The sequence below is a fragment of the Macrobrachium nipponense genome, chromosome 23, assembly GCF_015104395.2.
Source record: "Macrobrachium nipponense isolate FS-2020 chromosome 23, ASM1510439v2, whole genome shotgun sequence".
NCBI classification, from domain to species: Eukaryota; Metazoa; Arthropoda; class Malacostraca; order Decapoda; family Palaemonidae; genus Macrobrachium; species Macrobrachium nipponense.
The window spans coordinates 13,417,114-13,432,711 of NC_061090.1; the positions used below are offsets into that span (position 1 = coordinate 13,417,114).

The 15,598-nt window shown below is 36.8% G+C and overlaps 1 protein-coding gene across 2 annotated transcripts in view; it reads right to left on the minus strand.

Moving 5' to 3' along the window:
* Positions 1-13,793, minus strand: part of LOC135198674 (protein mesh-like) — a 56,628-nt gene extending 42,835 nt beyond the window's left edge. Inside the window, exons 1-3 of one of the 2 annotated variants that reach the window (XM_064226501.1) lie at positions 13,315-13,792; positions 3,625-3,702; positions 1,381-1,676 (exon numbers count right to left, since the gene is read on the minus strand). In XM_064226501.1, the coding sequence (XP_064082571.1) occupies positions 1,381-1,676; positions 3,625-3,702; positions 13,315-13,462 (522 nt within the window). In that variant the 5' untranslated portion in view covers positions 13,463-13,792. Of the gene's footprint in view, positions 1-1,380; positions 1,677-3,624; positions 3,703-13,314 lie in introns of both variants that reach the window. The other variant, XM_064226490.1, reaches the window with a different exon arrangement.
* Positions 13,794-15,598: the final 1,805 nt, after the last annotated feature.

Below are 15,598 nucleotides of genomic sequence, written 5' to 3' on the forward strand. Positions count from 1 at the left end.
AATTAGCAACAGATCTATGAAAATCAGAAAAACCATGGAACTTTGTAGATGCAGGAAAGAGAGAGAGAGAGAGAGAGAGAGAGAGAGAGAGAGAGAGAGAGAGAGAGAGCGCATTTCACTCGATGTGCAGCTAGACCCTTTAACCCAGCAATGTCGTCACTTTCCGAATCAGACCAGAAATAACCGCCGCAGTAAACACAAAGTCGTTTTAATGACCAACCGATCTAGGGTCAATCTGAAACCAAAGCTTCGACCAGGAAACAAATCGCCATCGGGAAAGGAGATAGGTTCACAGGGGATCATGGTTCGCCTCGGGAAATCTGGTGATTAATTCTATGGCTGATCATAAGATCAAAGCATGAGACTAGGTTAATCTAATGACATTGACAATCTGCAAATAAATATCTGTAAGCAATTCACCGTTGATTTGGCTTTTTTTCAAACTGTTCCTAAGGGTTCCACGAATGAGTTATTCGTAGCAGATAATATTTTGAATCCAAAAATACGACCTATTTTAAATTAATATACTGAAAGAAGACAGTAGAGTTTTATAGCCTCATGAAAGATTAAAAATCAGACTACCTAGTTTTGCTTAGATGAAGACTGAAGGATAAACACATCGTGTTTTATCACACAATTAAAGTAATTCGTATTGTATAGTTAGCAAATTACATAAATATCCGAATAGCCCATTATTTTGAAAATTTCCCATCCCTATTCCAACTGTGTTATAAGACCAATATTTTGATACACTAAAACGGCAATGCTAAAGTATCATACACGCACATCATTCACAACTATCTGTCTATTTATCTATTTATGTAAATATGTATATGTGTGTACATGGACCCAACATTAAACAGTTTTCCTTAAAAAGCGAGACTCACAAGAATAGACAAGACGATGGTTACTGCCACATTCATCCTTTAACAGTTGAATCACAGAACAAAATACTTCCACATCATTCGCAGTTTCATAAACCTGCATTGGAGGCTTATCAGCAATGCATCGAACCCCGAACATAGAATGTATCAAGGTAGACCTTGGAATGTATCATTCACCTCTGTCTTGCACGCATACCCTCATGCCCTGGCTATTAGGATCATTCCTAATGCATATCTTTTCTACGTCTTATTCCAGCACTTTATACGTCTTCCTCCTCTCCTTGCTAACCTTTCGAATGACACAATTTTGACCAATCTGCTGTCCTCCGTTCTTGTTTTACTTTATATTTGCTATGAAATGGATCTTCCTTAATTAACTTTTTGCACTGTATGAGCTTCTCTACTGTGCAAAATCACCACACTGATCGGCAACTTACCTTTCGCACTGTGTGAGCTACTCTACTTTGCAAAATCACCAGACTGATCGGCAACTTACCCAAGTGTAGTTGAGTCCAAAACCAAAAAAGGGCAAGAGGAAGGTCAGCTGCTTGTTGACTTGGGTATTCTGGGCGTTGATATTTTTCTCCAAGTCACCTGTTCCGCCGCGATCGTCCTTGTCCGTATAAGGGTACATCAGCTCTGCTCGAACACGGTCCAGCTCCTCCTTGGAGATGGTGTAAGGACCAGTGCGGGAAGAGGAGTAGCTTCTGTATTTCGTCTGAGAATTGGTGTTGCTGTTGCTGCTACTGCTGCCTTGATTTTTGGAGGACGACGAACCCCCGAAGCTCAGCTCTGTTTACCCATGGAGAAGTAGATCATTTATTAAAAAGGTGTGAACGCTAAGAGCTCTCAAGTCCTAATGCAAGAAGGAAGTAATTTATGAAGGTTTAGACCAGAAGTGTCAGCTTTTATCCACAGCAACGGTCAGCAAGCAATTTGGGGGCAATCAATCACAAAAATACTAGTGTTAACTAAGTTTCAAAACACCAGAGCTACAGGGTGTCCATAAAGTCCCAGTACCATTACAAGTATTTATTGTTCAGAAACCATATAACATAGAATAATGCAGTTTTTTCGTAGAATAATGTTTTCTGAATTTAAACTTGATGAAATGAATAACATTCTACAAAAAAAAACTGCATTACTCTACGTTATATGGTTTCTGAGTAATAAATACTTGTAATGGTACTGGGACTTTATGGACACCCTGTATTACAGAGTACTTCTGAAATTATGAGATGGCAATAAGACTTTCAACTGAGTGACGCTGACGACCAACTTCTTGCATCAAAATATTGCTCACCTAAGTCGGCAAATGAACTAAGCCTCTCTTTGGTACAGATTAAATATTTTCTAAATAAAATGCAAATTCAGTAAAACTGACAATAGTGCAAACACATGAACTTCATCAGTTTAATTCCTCATAAAAGCTAAATGATAAACTGAATGTCAGGGAATGAATAGCTGGATGCATGTTCACAGCAAAAACATCACATTTTAAGCGAAAATAATATACACCAAGTCAGATCCAGGAAACTAAGAGTACAGAGGGATTGCATTATTTTCTTTCCATTATTTTCCTTTATCCTTTGCCAGATTGTAAATGCATTAGCTATCAAACGTAAATCATGAGGTTACACGAGAACAAAGTTGAACAAAATAAAACATATGTACACATATAAAAGTAATATATTATATATTATTATCATATATATATATTATAGGTATTATATATATTATTAATATTATATATATATACATATATATATATATATATATATATATTATATATATATATATATATAATAATATATATACTATATATATATACACATATATAGATATAATCTGAAAACACAAGCAAATCATTATAATTATGAGAATTCTTGTGCTCTTTCCCTCAATTTCATTATCACGTCAAAGAACGCACTCAATATATCAATGAAAAACATAATCTTCATAGGATAATACCCTGAAATACTGACAAAACTTTTATATTGTCAGAGTAACATTGAAGTTTCCCAGAAAAGTATTTACGCTCGAAATTTCCTCGGAGATTAGCTTTTATTTCAGTATTTCATTTTAACTTAACCAATTTAAAGATTAGAGAACGTTTGGGGTCATTATATTGCGGTCATTTATACTACTGTTTTTCTTTTAAGAAATACTGTCATGTCGAAAAATGCCTTGAAAGAAGTTTTAATTAAAAAAAAACAGTATTTGATTCTTAACCTGCATAGAAACTTTGCAAGTTTGAAAGCTGGTATGCAGCTTTGAAAAACTGGTATGAAGGTTTGATGAACTGGTCTGCAGATTTGAAAAACTGGTCTGCCGACTTGAAAAACTGGCATCCAGGTTTGAAAAACTGGTATGCGTGTTTGAAAATCTGGTATGCATGTCTGAAAACTGGTATGCAGGTTACAATAACTGGTATCCAGGTTTGAAAAACTGGTTCACAGGTTTGAATACTGGTATGCAGGTTTGAAAATCTGGTCTGCAGTTTTGAAAAACTGATATGTATGTTTGAAAAATTGGCATCCAGGTTTGAAAAACTGGTATGCGTGTTTATAAATCTGGCATACAGGTTTGAAACTGGTATGCAGGTTTGAAAAGTTAGTATACAGTTTTAAATAACTGGTATGTAGGCTTGAAAACTTCTCTAGTTTAAAAAAAAAAAATGGTTCGCAGACTTGGAACAACTGAAAATGTGTATGAAAGTGGAAAAGTTAGCAGCACTTACGTCTTTTCTTCCTGTTCGGCTGCGCTGATTGGTCAGTCTCGCCACTCTCTGAGATGGAAGGTTTGGGTACAGCGTCGTCTGAGGAAAAAGGATATATAATAATAATAATAATAATAATAATAATAGATATGGCAACATACATCGTGCAAGATAGGAGAATGAAAAAAGGGGTATAGTCAATATACAATGAATAATCGGGATGCCAGACTAAATAGATCATAAATTAGTCATTCCTCTGAATAGCTGCAACATTTTTTCTTTTATGTTGAAAACAGACTACCTATACTTCCATAAAAACAACAACGTGATCTTATGTTGAAGTACTTCCCAACATCCATCGCATTTGGAGAGAGAGAGAGAGAGAGAGAGAGAGAGAGAGAGAGAGAGAGATAGAGAGAGAGAGAGAGAGAGAGAGAGAGAGAGAGAGAGAGAGAGAGAGAGAGAGAGAGAGAGAGAGTCCCTTTAATCAGAACAGCATTTAACAAGAGATCAAAACTAGCATTAGACCGAGAAAGCCTTCTCCGATTCTGTAATTTGTACCATTAGCCCCGATTTAAACCTTTTGAAACCTTAATCATTCCTCAGCTCTTTTCTGGGGTTGGATCTCGGATCTCCGACCTCTTGGGCAATAAATCCTTTTCTTCCACGATAAAGCGTCTTCTTACTTAAATGGCACTTAACTGTAGATTTAAATTACCTTATTATTATTATTGTTATTATTCAGAAGATGAACTCGATTCATATGGAACAAGCCCATAGGGGCCATTGAATTGAAATTCAAGCTGCCAAAGAATATGGTGTTCATTTGAAAGAAGTAACAGAAAGATGAGATCACTAATTAGGAAAGAAAAACATTACTTATCAAATTAATAAATAAATGCATAGAAAGGTATGTAGACTATTGAAATGCAAGAAGAAATGTTTTAGGATATAATACGTCGCATCTTCGCTTGAATTTTTAAGGGTTCTGTTTCTTTGGCTTTAGGTTCCGAAAAATTCAAGATATTATAAATCTATGAGTATAGCCGTCCTTTTCCATAAGTAGTTGAGAAAAATCTTTCCTTTAAATAGTAACATGTATGGAGAATGACTTAGAGGAATTTAATGCAACTCTAAGAAAACAAAAAGAATTAACGAATTCAAAGACTACGAGCAGAAGAATAACACAGAGCGACAAAAACAAATGACTAACAAACTATTGCCCTCGAACAACTTCGTTACAATGATCAAAGTTATTCACATTATTCCATCTTTAACTTTTAAATGGCTTTCGAATTATTGTCTTCCGACAACTGAGTTACAATGATCGAAGTCACTAACAATTTTCCGTCATTGAACTCATTCAAGAAAATAACAAAACCAGATATATCGCAAGATCTGTCACTTTAATATTTCCGTTTTCGCACATAAGAGGTACCGAGTTTTAATAAACCTGGAAACCTTGAGAACTTCCAGTTGGCGCTAAGAATCCCCTCTCTCTCTCTCTCTCTCTTATTATTTTTTTTTATACCGAAGACGTTCCTAAGCTTCCTGGAATCATAACTCCCCGTAAAAATCAAGATAAAAATCCACTCGCTGGTGGACGGATATTTAATCAATTGAAATCCTTTCCCTTCCGAGTCTCATTTGTCATTAAGATTAAAGTTCAAATCATTCTTTTCGCGAGAGGTGCAGATTAAATAAGAAATAAAAGAATATGATGCCCGTCTCCTCATCGATGTCTTTTCCGTGATCGCACTGATAAACGTGAGTTTGCAAGCGCGCATGCGCAAGTGGCCGAACACCCGTTTAAAGATAAGCTCTCCTATTAAGTAATACCTAATTCATCAGCTTTGCTCACTTCCACCGCATCGGCGACAAGCCCCTTTAATCTTCACTGCTGCTTCTTTGCTGCTTTCTGTTTGTTTCCGTCGGTTCGTTAATTATCAGGCAGTCTTTTCGAAATTTCAGTTTCCGAAAAATCACTGAATAGCTGGACTTAATTAGTTTCACGGGAAGGAAAAAGCACGGGGCTTTAATTAACCAAAACTAATAACTGCCGTCAAGTCTGTCATATTTTTATCTTTTTTATTTTTCTTATTGCAGAATTATTTAGCTGCTTTAATCATCCTATAGCGAAGGAAAATAGTCGAACATTTCTGACAAATTTAAGTGGAAACAATAAAGCTTACATCTTGCAATCAATCTCTTGATATTCGCAACAATGAAAATGAAAAATAATTTTTAATCACCGCAACACGAACGAGAAAAAAATGGCATAAATAAGAAAGGTGGATGAAAGTGTGTTGAGATGGATCATATTTGTGGAGAGAATGAGAAAGTTAAGGTAGGCATTTTTATGATTAAGAACTGCTGCAAGGAGAGAAGAAAATGAGACCTGGAAAGCGCTGGATTGTCAGAAAGAAGAGGGGAGTGTTCCAGTGTTCCAGTGTTCAGAGGGTTCCAGAGGCGAGATGAAAGTGAATGGTGCGCCATCTGTTGGATTGAATTGAATATAAAATCTAGGCCAAGGGCCAAGCACAGGGACCTATGAAGTCATTCAGCGCTGAAACGGATATTGAGAGTAAAAAGTTTGAAAGATGTAACAGTAGGAAAACGTCGCAGTTGCACAGTGGAACAATTTTTAGGAGAAGATGGAAACTAAGATGGGAGAAAGAGATTATGAAAGGAGGTACAGTAAAATGACGACAGGGGTTGCAGCTAGGGGACGAAGGCACGCCGCAAAGAAAAGAATCTTAATTAATGTCAACAGTGCACCATATGATGTGCACTGATGGCACTAACCCCCCTACGGAGGCCATTTGCTGGGAATTTCTTCGGATTGTTGTTAAAGATTTTGGCTGCGCCCAGAGCAGCCCGGAGACTGCAGAAGCTTTTTACGAAAGGGAATCGGCCTCAAAAGACACCAAGAAAGAGGAAAAGATGGTAGCTTCAAACAACGTCATCCACATTTCCTTATATACATCGTTATCTAGATTACTTCTGCAATCAATTCTTAAGAGCCAATTAACAGTTACGAGCAGAGAAGTATAAAAATTCCTCGTTATTTCTGTGGTATGAGGCTTAGTTATATCTGAGCGCCAGCGGATAAAAATGGCTTTTCATATTTACGTGAGATTGTGGACAGCAGAATCAATTTTATTTTGGAAAATTTTCGTTTAGTCGAGGCTTCTGAGGTTACCAGTTCCGTGAACCCAAATCTACTGGAATCATAAACAAAGAATATGATTCGTGATATCTCCATAGGACAAAGTTTTTTCTTCCCCTAAAGTTTAGCAAAATTATCCTTGTAAGACCAACTTGATAAAATGACATCGAAGGGACTGAACTAAACAAATTATTCTCTAAAGATGAGTTTGTCCGAATTTAATTAAATGCTAATCATTGGGATGACATACCAAGCTGTCATTCCTGTGTTAGATCAGTTGTTCGTGTTTAATTAAAATGTCAAAAGATATTGATCGTAGCGAGTTCTTTTAAGAATTAGTAAATGAAATGAATGTTTGCAGAAAGATACCGATGATAAAATAAAATCATTACATTAGGGAATAATATAATTAAACATGACAACCTAGTTCCCAGGGTCTACAAGAGCAGTGTTTTGTAGAGCGCACGAAGCCAAAGTGTTCTTATTCCTAATCGAAGCTCTCAAGTGAGCTGCTTATCAGAGATAATACAGCCGAGTCGTTTGGGAGCAAGTTCTAAACGGCGATGTTTACATCAATCTTCTCATACAAATTAGTGAAAGTACGTACTATCTATTCATATACATAATACGCCCAAGTAAGCAAACGCTCCTCCATATAACAACTAAAAGCAGGTCATACATGTGACGTGTTTATATTCCCTAAACACTTTCATTGACAGGACGTCACTTTCATTCATATAAAACATGTTTTCGTAGGTAATGTTAACCAGATCTACATAAATGCGAGAGAGGTGAGCTAACCAAACTTGAATTTAGACAAACTTTTTCTTTCTAAATTTCTTGCATTGTCACAATTTCCAAATCTCTGCAACGACTCCTACCTCAGATTATCTCGAGAAATCTGAGTTTTCTCGGGCGTTTTATCGGCTTCGGTTTAGCTGACAAAAATATAAATGCCCGATAAGGGGACAAGAAGTCCTTATCAACATATCAACTTACTTTTTCTCTTCAGAATATCTCACGTCTACCTTTGGCCCAAAGTCTTTCCAACGACATTAACTGGTGGAAGTCACTGATCTTTGGTACATGATAGTATTGTACGTATAGCATTTAGGAGCTTTTATGCTTAAGTTTTCCTATGCCATACATCTGCGTGTCTTAAGCTTCCATGCGCCAAAGATTCTACATCAGAATTAGGAATAAGAAACACTGGCTCCTATAAACTGCGAACAGGGCTGTCATATTTAACTATATTAATCACTATATAATTATGTTATTTTGTTATGAGTATCTTTCTGCAAACATTCATTTCTTTTACTAATTCTCTAAAGAACTCGCTACGATCAATATCTTTTTAACATTTCAAATACATCAAAGCATTTCAAAATGACTTAAGATCGCATATGGTATGCTATTTGGATTCTGTCCGTGCTTTAAGTTTTGTCTGAGTCAAAACTTTTCATATAGTTTAGGTCGTCCACGTGTTGTCATAATTCTTAATACCCTGTCAGTTGTTCCCATTCGAACTTGTTACGTTCTGTCCTAGTAGACTCATAGATCTCCCGGATGTGAAAGGTCTTCGGTATTGAAAAGGATCTCGTCTTGTCTATATTTATGAGAGACATTACATTTTCATCTTGTCGGAAGCACCTCGTATGCGAGGTGCATGGCTCTCCTTTATCCCAGACGATTTGTTAGGCTAATATCCGTTATTCCAAATATTTTTCGTATCTCATATGATTTCCCTCTAACTTAAACTCAGGCCATTAACCTCTGATGAGCGAAAAGGGTGTTTACATCATTATCATCGCCTTCGTCCTAAACTCTGGCATTTGATTAATTAAAACACCGTTTACATTATTATGATCGCCTTTGTCTAAATCTAGTCATTGAACTCTTGTGTGTAAAACAGCGTTTTCATCATTATTAAGTTGAATATATCTTAGTTTAACCAGACCACTGAGCTGATTAACAGCTCTCCTAGACCTGGCCCGAAGGATTAGATATTTCTACGTGGCTAGGAACCAATTGGTTATCTAGCAATTTCTGGGATGGTCACCTACAGCTTATTGTGGGATCAGAACCACATTATATCGAGAAATGAATTTCTATCACCAGAAATAAATTCCTCTGATTCCGCGTTGGCCGAGCCGGGAATCGTTTCATCATTATAATCACCTTCGTCCTGAATCTATATTGTAAGACATTCTAGAATAGAAAAGAATATAGAATTTAGGACAAGAGCCAAGCGCTGGGAGTTATGGGGTCATTCAGCGCTGAAAGAGAAATTGAGAGAAAAAGGTTTGCAAGGTTAACAGGAGGAAAACCTCAAAGCAGTTTCACCACAAAGCAATTGAAAGAGAATATGAAAGGAGGTACAGTTAAAGGAGTGAAAAAAATGCAGCTCACGGCCGAAGGGACGCTGCAAAGAACTCTACGTAATGCCTACAGTGCACTGCATTAGGCGCACTGACGGTGCTACCCCCATTTAGGGGGTAAGGCATCGTAAGCCGATATGCCAATAAATGAAACGCTCGATGTATCATATGACTTAACTGTTCTAAACCCAAGGCATGAACCCACCTAACACGACAGTTCTTCGGTGTGTCATATCGTTCCTCTTTTCAGCCAAGCCCACGGTGCCCATCAGGACTTCCCCTTCGGAACAATGTCGTGAAATCGGACATGCCGGGAACAAGGCTCCTCCGGTGGCGTAACATATCTGGCCGGGGAAGCTTGACTAAATCAGGCCCACGAATTTCCGGGATGGTCACGAAATATAGTTTCGCTCTCCTCGAAGTCCCACAGTTTTAATCAGTCTTGAAATATGTTTCGAAACGGTTCATGAATCAGATACTTGAACACTTCTTTGTCTTTCCTTTTAAGCTTAAATTCCCATCTGTTTGTCTAGTTTCCTTTTTTTTTTTCTTTTTTTTACTTCGTTCCATATAGCTGAGTACTGGCAAATCTGATATTTATTTCGAAATGGTTATTGATAATATTGAATTAGATACTCGAGAACTTCTTTGTCTTTTTGTTTATTTAAATTTCCATCTGTTTTCTTGATCTATTTTGCTTTTATAACTTCATGCTATATATTTGATTAATGGCTACTGATTTCGTCTTCCTGTGAGATCATATCTTAATTTAGGTACTGTCGTTGCGAAGACCATAAATCATTATTTCTTTTGGTTATAAAATGTTTTATTGAATGGGAACTTTAACGTGTTTATTCTCCATTTTTATTCTACCCAAAGGGAACTGAAAATATTAAGTATCGAATGCATTTTTCTCTTATCGAATTAATAACAGTTTTTAGCCATTGAGTAATGAATTACAGACACACTCAAGTGCTGAAGCTAATGTCTATCTGCAACACTTCCATAAACATAACAAGAGGATTATCTAAGAATCTCTTGCTTTTTATTTTTTATCATGACTGACATAAGCCTGATTATTCATCCTGGAAGTGAGAGAGTTCCTTATTGTGTGTTTGACGGTGAATTACATCAGTCTGCAGATATACGTACCGAATTATAATACCGTTTATCATGTCTGGTAATCTAGAGAAAGAAATGACAACTTCCAGAGAGAAAGCTTATATGTATGTGTATACATGTCCAACTTACAGTAATATATTTTTCATGTTTTGGAATATAATTACAATACCGGGTTGAAACCAGGGAATCCATTTGTGTAACATGGTTTTCCTTTTATCCATTAGTTCTTAAATGTGCTTTTAGAGTTATCTGCTTGGAATTTTGCGTGTGTGTGTATGTGTGTATATATGTGTGTATCTGTATCCAGTATAAAGCGATGCAGTGAGGTATTCAACAATTCAGGAAGGAGAAGGTCAACTGCCATTATTCTACTGTACGATACAGCCTTATGAAGAGATAAAAATACAAATGTAACAGTATTAGTCTTCTTTTTGCAGGAACAAATCAATTTCGAAATGGAAATTGCTGGGTTAATACCACCAGAAAGGGAGATGTGTGTAAACGATATTCTATGGCTGTACTGATAGTATAGCTGTAGCTGTTATCTAAAAACAAGTCTCCCGTGAGGTCATATCTTAATTTGCTGTCATTACGAAGACTATAAATCATGATTTCTTTTGGTTAAAGAGGTTAAGTTCCATAAGAAATATTTTCAAAGTAACTGACTGCCATCCCAAACTTTTATTCGAAAAGTATCTAAAAAAAATTCTTGGATAGCAACTTTTAGCCGAAAAGCCCTGCAGCTACAATACTTAAGACTAGATTTTTATGCTCTGTCATTTACGACCGATGAATACATTATCACAGATTTTAAATAAATACTTTTTCTGTTTTTACCCTAAACTGGTTCTAAGGAATCCGAGAATACTTGGATCACTTTTCAAATTTAAAGACACTGTTCCCACCCTTATGCGTTCTATGGTGGTTTAAAAAAATTATCTTGCCAGAGATGTGACGTCGAGATTTCCATTGGATCTACCAAAAGAATGCTGGAAGTGCGAATCGACTCTCAACGTGGTGTCAGCCGTAGAACAGGCTGTACTTGGAGTATGGAGTTTTCCAACATAAGGGAATATACTAAACAGTGTCAATCCTTTATTCCCCATGACAATTTTGAAATTGTAGAGAAAGCTGCTGATGAAACGTGTGTGTGAGTGTGTGTGTGTGTGTGCGTGTATGTGTGTGTGTGTGTGTGTATATATATATACTAGTATATATATAATATATATATATATATATATATATATATATATATATATGAGAGAGAGAGAAGAGAGAGAGAGAGAGAGAGAGAGAGAGAGAGAGAGAGAGATGAATGCCAGAAAAGTAGACACGTCAGGACAATGAAGTAAAATGAAATAAGATAGAAAAATATGATGAATCTTTTGAATGTGCAAACAGAATATCCATTTTTCATATTTATACAATAATAGTTATATTAAAACTACTACTATCGTTTCTTCGCACAGGTAATTTTCCTATTCGTTGCAACTGTCATCAAATTCAAATTATTTATTTACTCCACTCTGTATTCTTTAACTTTTGTTGAAAAAAAAAAATCTTAAATAAAACATGCCATAAAGACACGTCGGGAACTTATCGCGTATAAATCATTAACAAGCTGACAAGCATTCAACGACCGTTAGTAGAAAACGAGCCTCTTTCAAATGCTGGATAATCGCACGAAGCACCGGTTAGGTCTAGGACAATCAGTAAGTCGTTAACTTGTGTTCATCCCGTTTAAGATGTGTTTTTATGAAGTCCTGTTGTATTGTCGATGCGCCATTTATAATGAAATGTCCCTAATGATCGCATCAACTTCGTTATATCAAACAGAACAAAGCTGAACTCGAAGCTGACTCAGCGTTCCATTTCGAATGGCTTATCGCCGCGTAATCTCGAGAGCGATAACGACAATGTGGTGTTACAGAGACTTGTGCAAGACCGTCCGTAACTATAACTGGTTCACTTAAGGTAGGTTCTTGGTTGAGCCCTATGCCTACGAGACGTTAGTTTGGCGGCCGCTGATTGGCTGGGAGCTGCCTACCTCCCGGTACCAGCCAATCAGCAGCCACCAAACAAACGTCTCGTAAGAATAAGGCTCATCCGAGAATCTACCTTAAGTGAATCAGTTATAGCTATGTTCCTCCGCACGTTCACAATGAGCCGATATGGCCTCACCAATACGCATAATTAAGAATCAAACAAAGCAAAAAGTAGTAATTGCATTACGCTAATGGGGTTTTCAACCGCAGATCATTATCAGAGATTAATTGCACTTACAACTAATGGATTTTTGCATTATTGCTCTGTTTAGAGCACTCAGGATGATATACGGAGTTTACATATACGCATATGCTTCAAAGCTTTTGCAAGCGAGCTCTAGCACCCTTGAGGTTCTGTAACGCGACTACGTGTGATTAAATCATTTGCTGGTTTTTAGTCTAGGAGCAAATTAAATGGATTCCCAGAGCAAAATAAAAAGAAAAATAAGTGTTGCTTTGCAGAATTGAATTACGACAAATTATAAACAGACTCATGAGTAGTTACGTAACAAGGCTTTGATTAGTCCAACTAAAAACTTGTATAGAGGTTTTCAGTTCTCTCTCTCTCTCTCTCTCTCTCTCTCTCTCTCTCTCTCTCTCTCTCTCTCTCTGAGACTAGCCTACTTATCGTAGTTCAAACCTTCCGGGACTTCATTAATCCCCTTATGTTTCACAGATCTGTAATAATTTGCTTTGAAGATGCATCGCTGTAACTTCCAGTATTTTTCCTTAGTAACGAAAGATCGTTGATTTATGCATGATAAGAGTAAAGAAAGCATAAATGGGCTTTTTGTAACATGGTATTTTAATGGTGCTTTTTAAATTAGTTACCTCAGTATGAGTGGCGCGAGAGTCGCCTGCCTATAGATAACAGCAAACAAAACACAGTGAAACATGTAATTTCAGAGGATTAACGTCACCTGTAAGTTGAGCTAGGTTATACTGTACTATTCAACATTACCTGAAGAAGGTAGACAAGATATTCATGAGCATTTACCTTTTGCATCTTCCTCTGAGCTGTTGTCAGTCTCTTCTTTACTCAGGTTCTTTATGCCATCCGCTTCAGTTTTCACTGCTACTTCGTCCGCCCAGGCCACCGCCCCAACCAAGAGGAGGGCGAAGGCTAGGCTAACACCCAGCCTCATTTTCGGCCAGCCAGCACTAAAAAAGAACTGTAAGTCCACTGGGTTGAAAGGGGAACGAGCACACCGGTTAGGGTTTTCACAGGTTCATGAAGACTTGGTAACACTGCTAACTGATAGTGGTGTAGAAGTCTTCGGAAGGGAAGACTTTAAGTTTTCTGAAATCTTCCGAGAGGAAGACTCGATTTTGATTTTCCTTTCGTTCCCAACAGGATGGGCTGTCTGTTATACAATTACAACACCAAGAAATAATACAAAGGTTTTAAAAACTACAACTGCAGAGTAGCGTCCCTCCACTGCAGTTTCCTCTTACTAAGTGCTGTAGCTAGATGGTGAGTGGAGCTGTGCCGTATTTGGTTATCATGTTATCTCTTATCTGCATTTTGGTAATCTTTTCTCCTCGGAACACCTATTCTTTATAAAACTTACTTCATGAAAAAGGAAATAACACAGTGGTGCATGGTTGCAGTACGATTTCCACATGTTAGTACCGCGCCCACTTGGTCTAATAGTCATAGCTAGTCTTAGTTACTTTAATAGGAATTCGTAATTTCTATAGGTAACATTTATCAAATGATTCATTGCAGTAAGCGACGATAATATTTGAAACGCCTTACAAAACTGTCTTCTTATCTTATCATTTTTTTTTTCTTTCCTTGAAGAGTCTTCCAAAATAAGTTAATAACCTGTTTCAAATTTCTCCAGAAACTCTTGACATCATTCAACCAGTTTATTCATTGCAAGTTATTTGTTACGGCTAAATCTCAAGGAACTTTGGGCAAAGTATCATATCAAAATGGCTAACAAAACTTCCCCTGTGATCCCTAACCCCGATAAGCTTATCAAAGAATGTGACGTAGTAGCTTATAGTCACCTACACAAAGACCTGCCTTCAAACAGCAAAACTATCCGAGACACTTCCTCATTTTACCATTCTTGGGGTACCATTATCTTCATTTTCTAACTTCAACTTACTCGGTGAATCAAAATGGGATCAGGGAAGTATATCCATCTTAACGTCCGTGTTTTAGATCAGGTACTGAATGAATCGATCTACCTTTGAACCGTCCCCACCTCCATCAATGTAGGTTAACTTCCTGATGTTTTAGTCATAAATCATTAAGCCTAGGCTTGAATTTTATATATTTCCATAATTCCCTTTAAGTTTAGGCTATTCTTAAGGTATAATGAATTCGATATTAAACGATATTGTAGCTTATATATATATATGTATATATATATATATATATATATATATATATATATATATATATATGCGAATACCACAGGAAAATGATAGTCAGAAATCCAAGCGCTTTCGTCTTTACTAAGACATTGTCAAGGAACGAATGTGGTATTCGGTTATTTATAATGAAGTCACGTGCATCTCCTGTGATTTTTTAAGCATGTATATATATATATATATAATATATATATATATATATATATATATATATACACACACACACACACACACACGTGTGCGCTTGCGTGAGTGAGTGTAAGTACTGGTACTACGTGTATTACGGTTGTACTTCTTGAACGAGATCATTTTATTTATCACTTGATCCTTCAATATCTTTGATTGCAACAGCGCAAAGAACGTTCCACCGATACCAGTTGACAGAAATTGGGAGAAAATACAAACTAATGTTTTCATCAAAGTAAGCCACCACCTTCATCAGTAGGTCTATCGAGCTTCTAGTGGTTCAAAAGAAATCATCGCACCATAACACTGGATGTCGCTTTTTACTCGAGCTTTCCTGAGTGATTCTCGACTTTTTCCTTTTTCCTGAGACTATTTTACACGCTCAACTCTTGCTCATAACCAAGACAAGTCACCAGCTAGTACGAAGTGCCTTGCCCTGGCGAACAAACTGTGAAGTACTGCAAGAAGTATCCTCTAGCCGCTCAATTGAAATCTGAAACAAAAGGAGAAATTAGGAATATTCGCTGGAAACCTGTAAGCTCAAGTGTGAGAAAGACCACAGATTAAGGAAATGTAATTCAGACGGGACCAATATATAATATTACTTTGCTTGGATCAGTATGCATACCAGTACATATCATACCAGTTAAAGCTATTGAAGTACAGGAATAATTGTTTAAAATCTGGTTGAAATAATGCAGAATATTCGA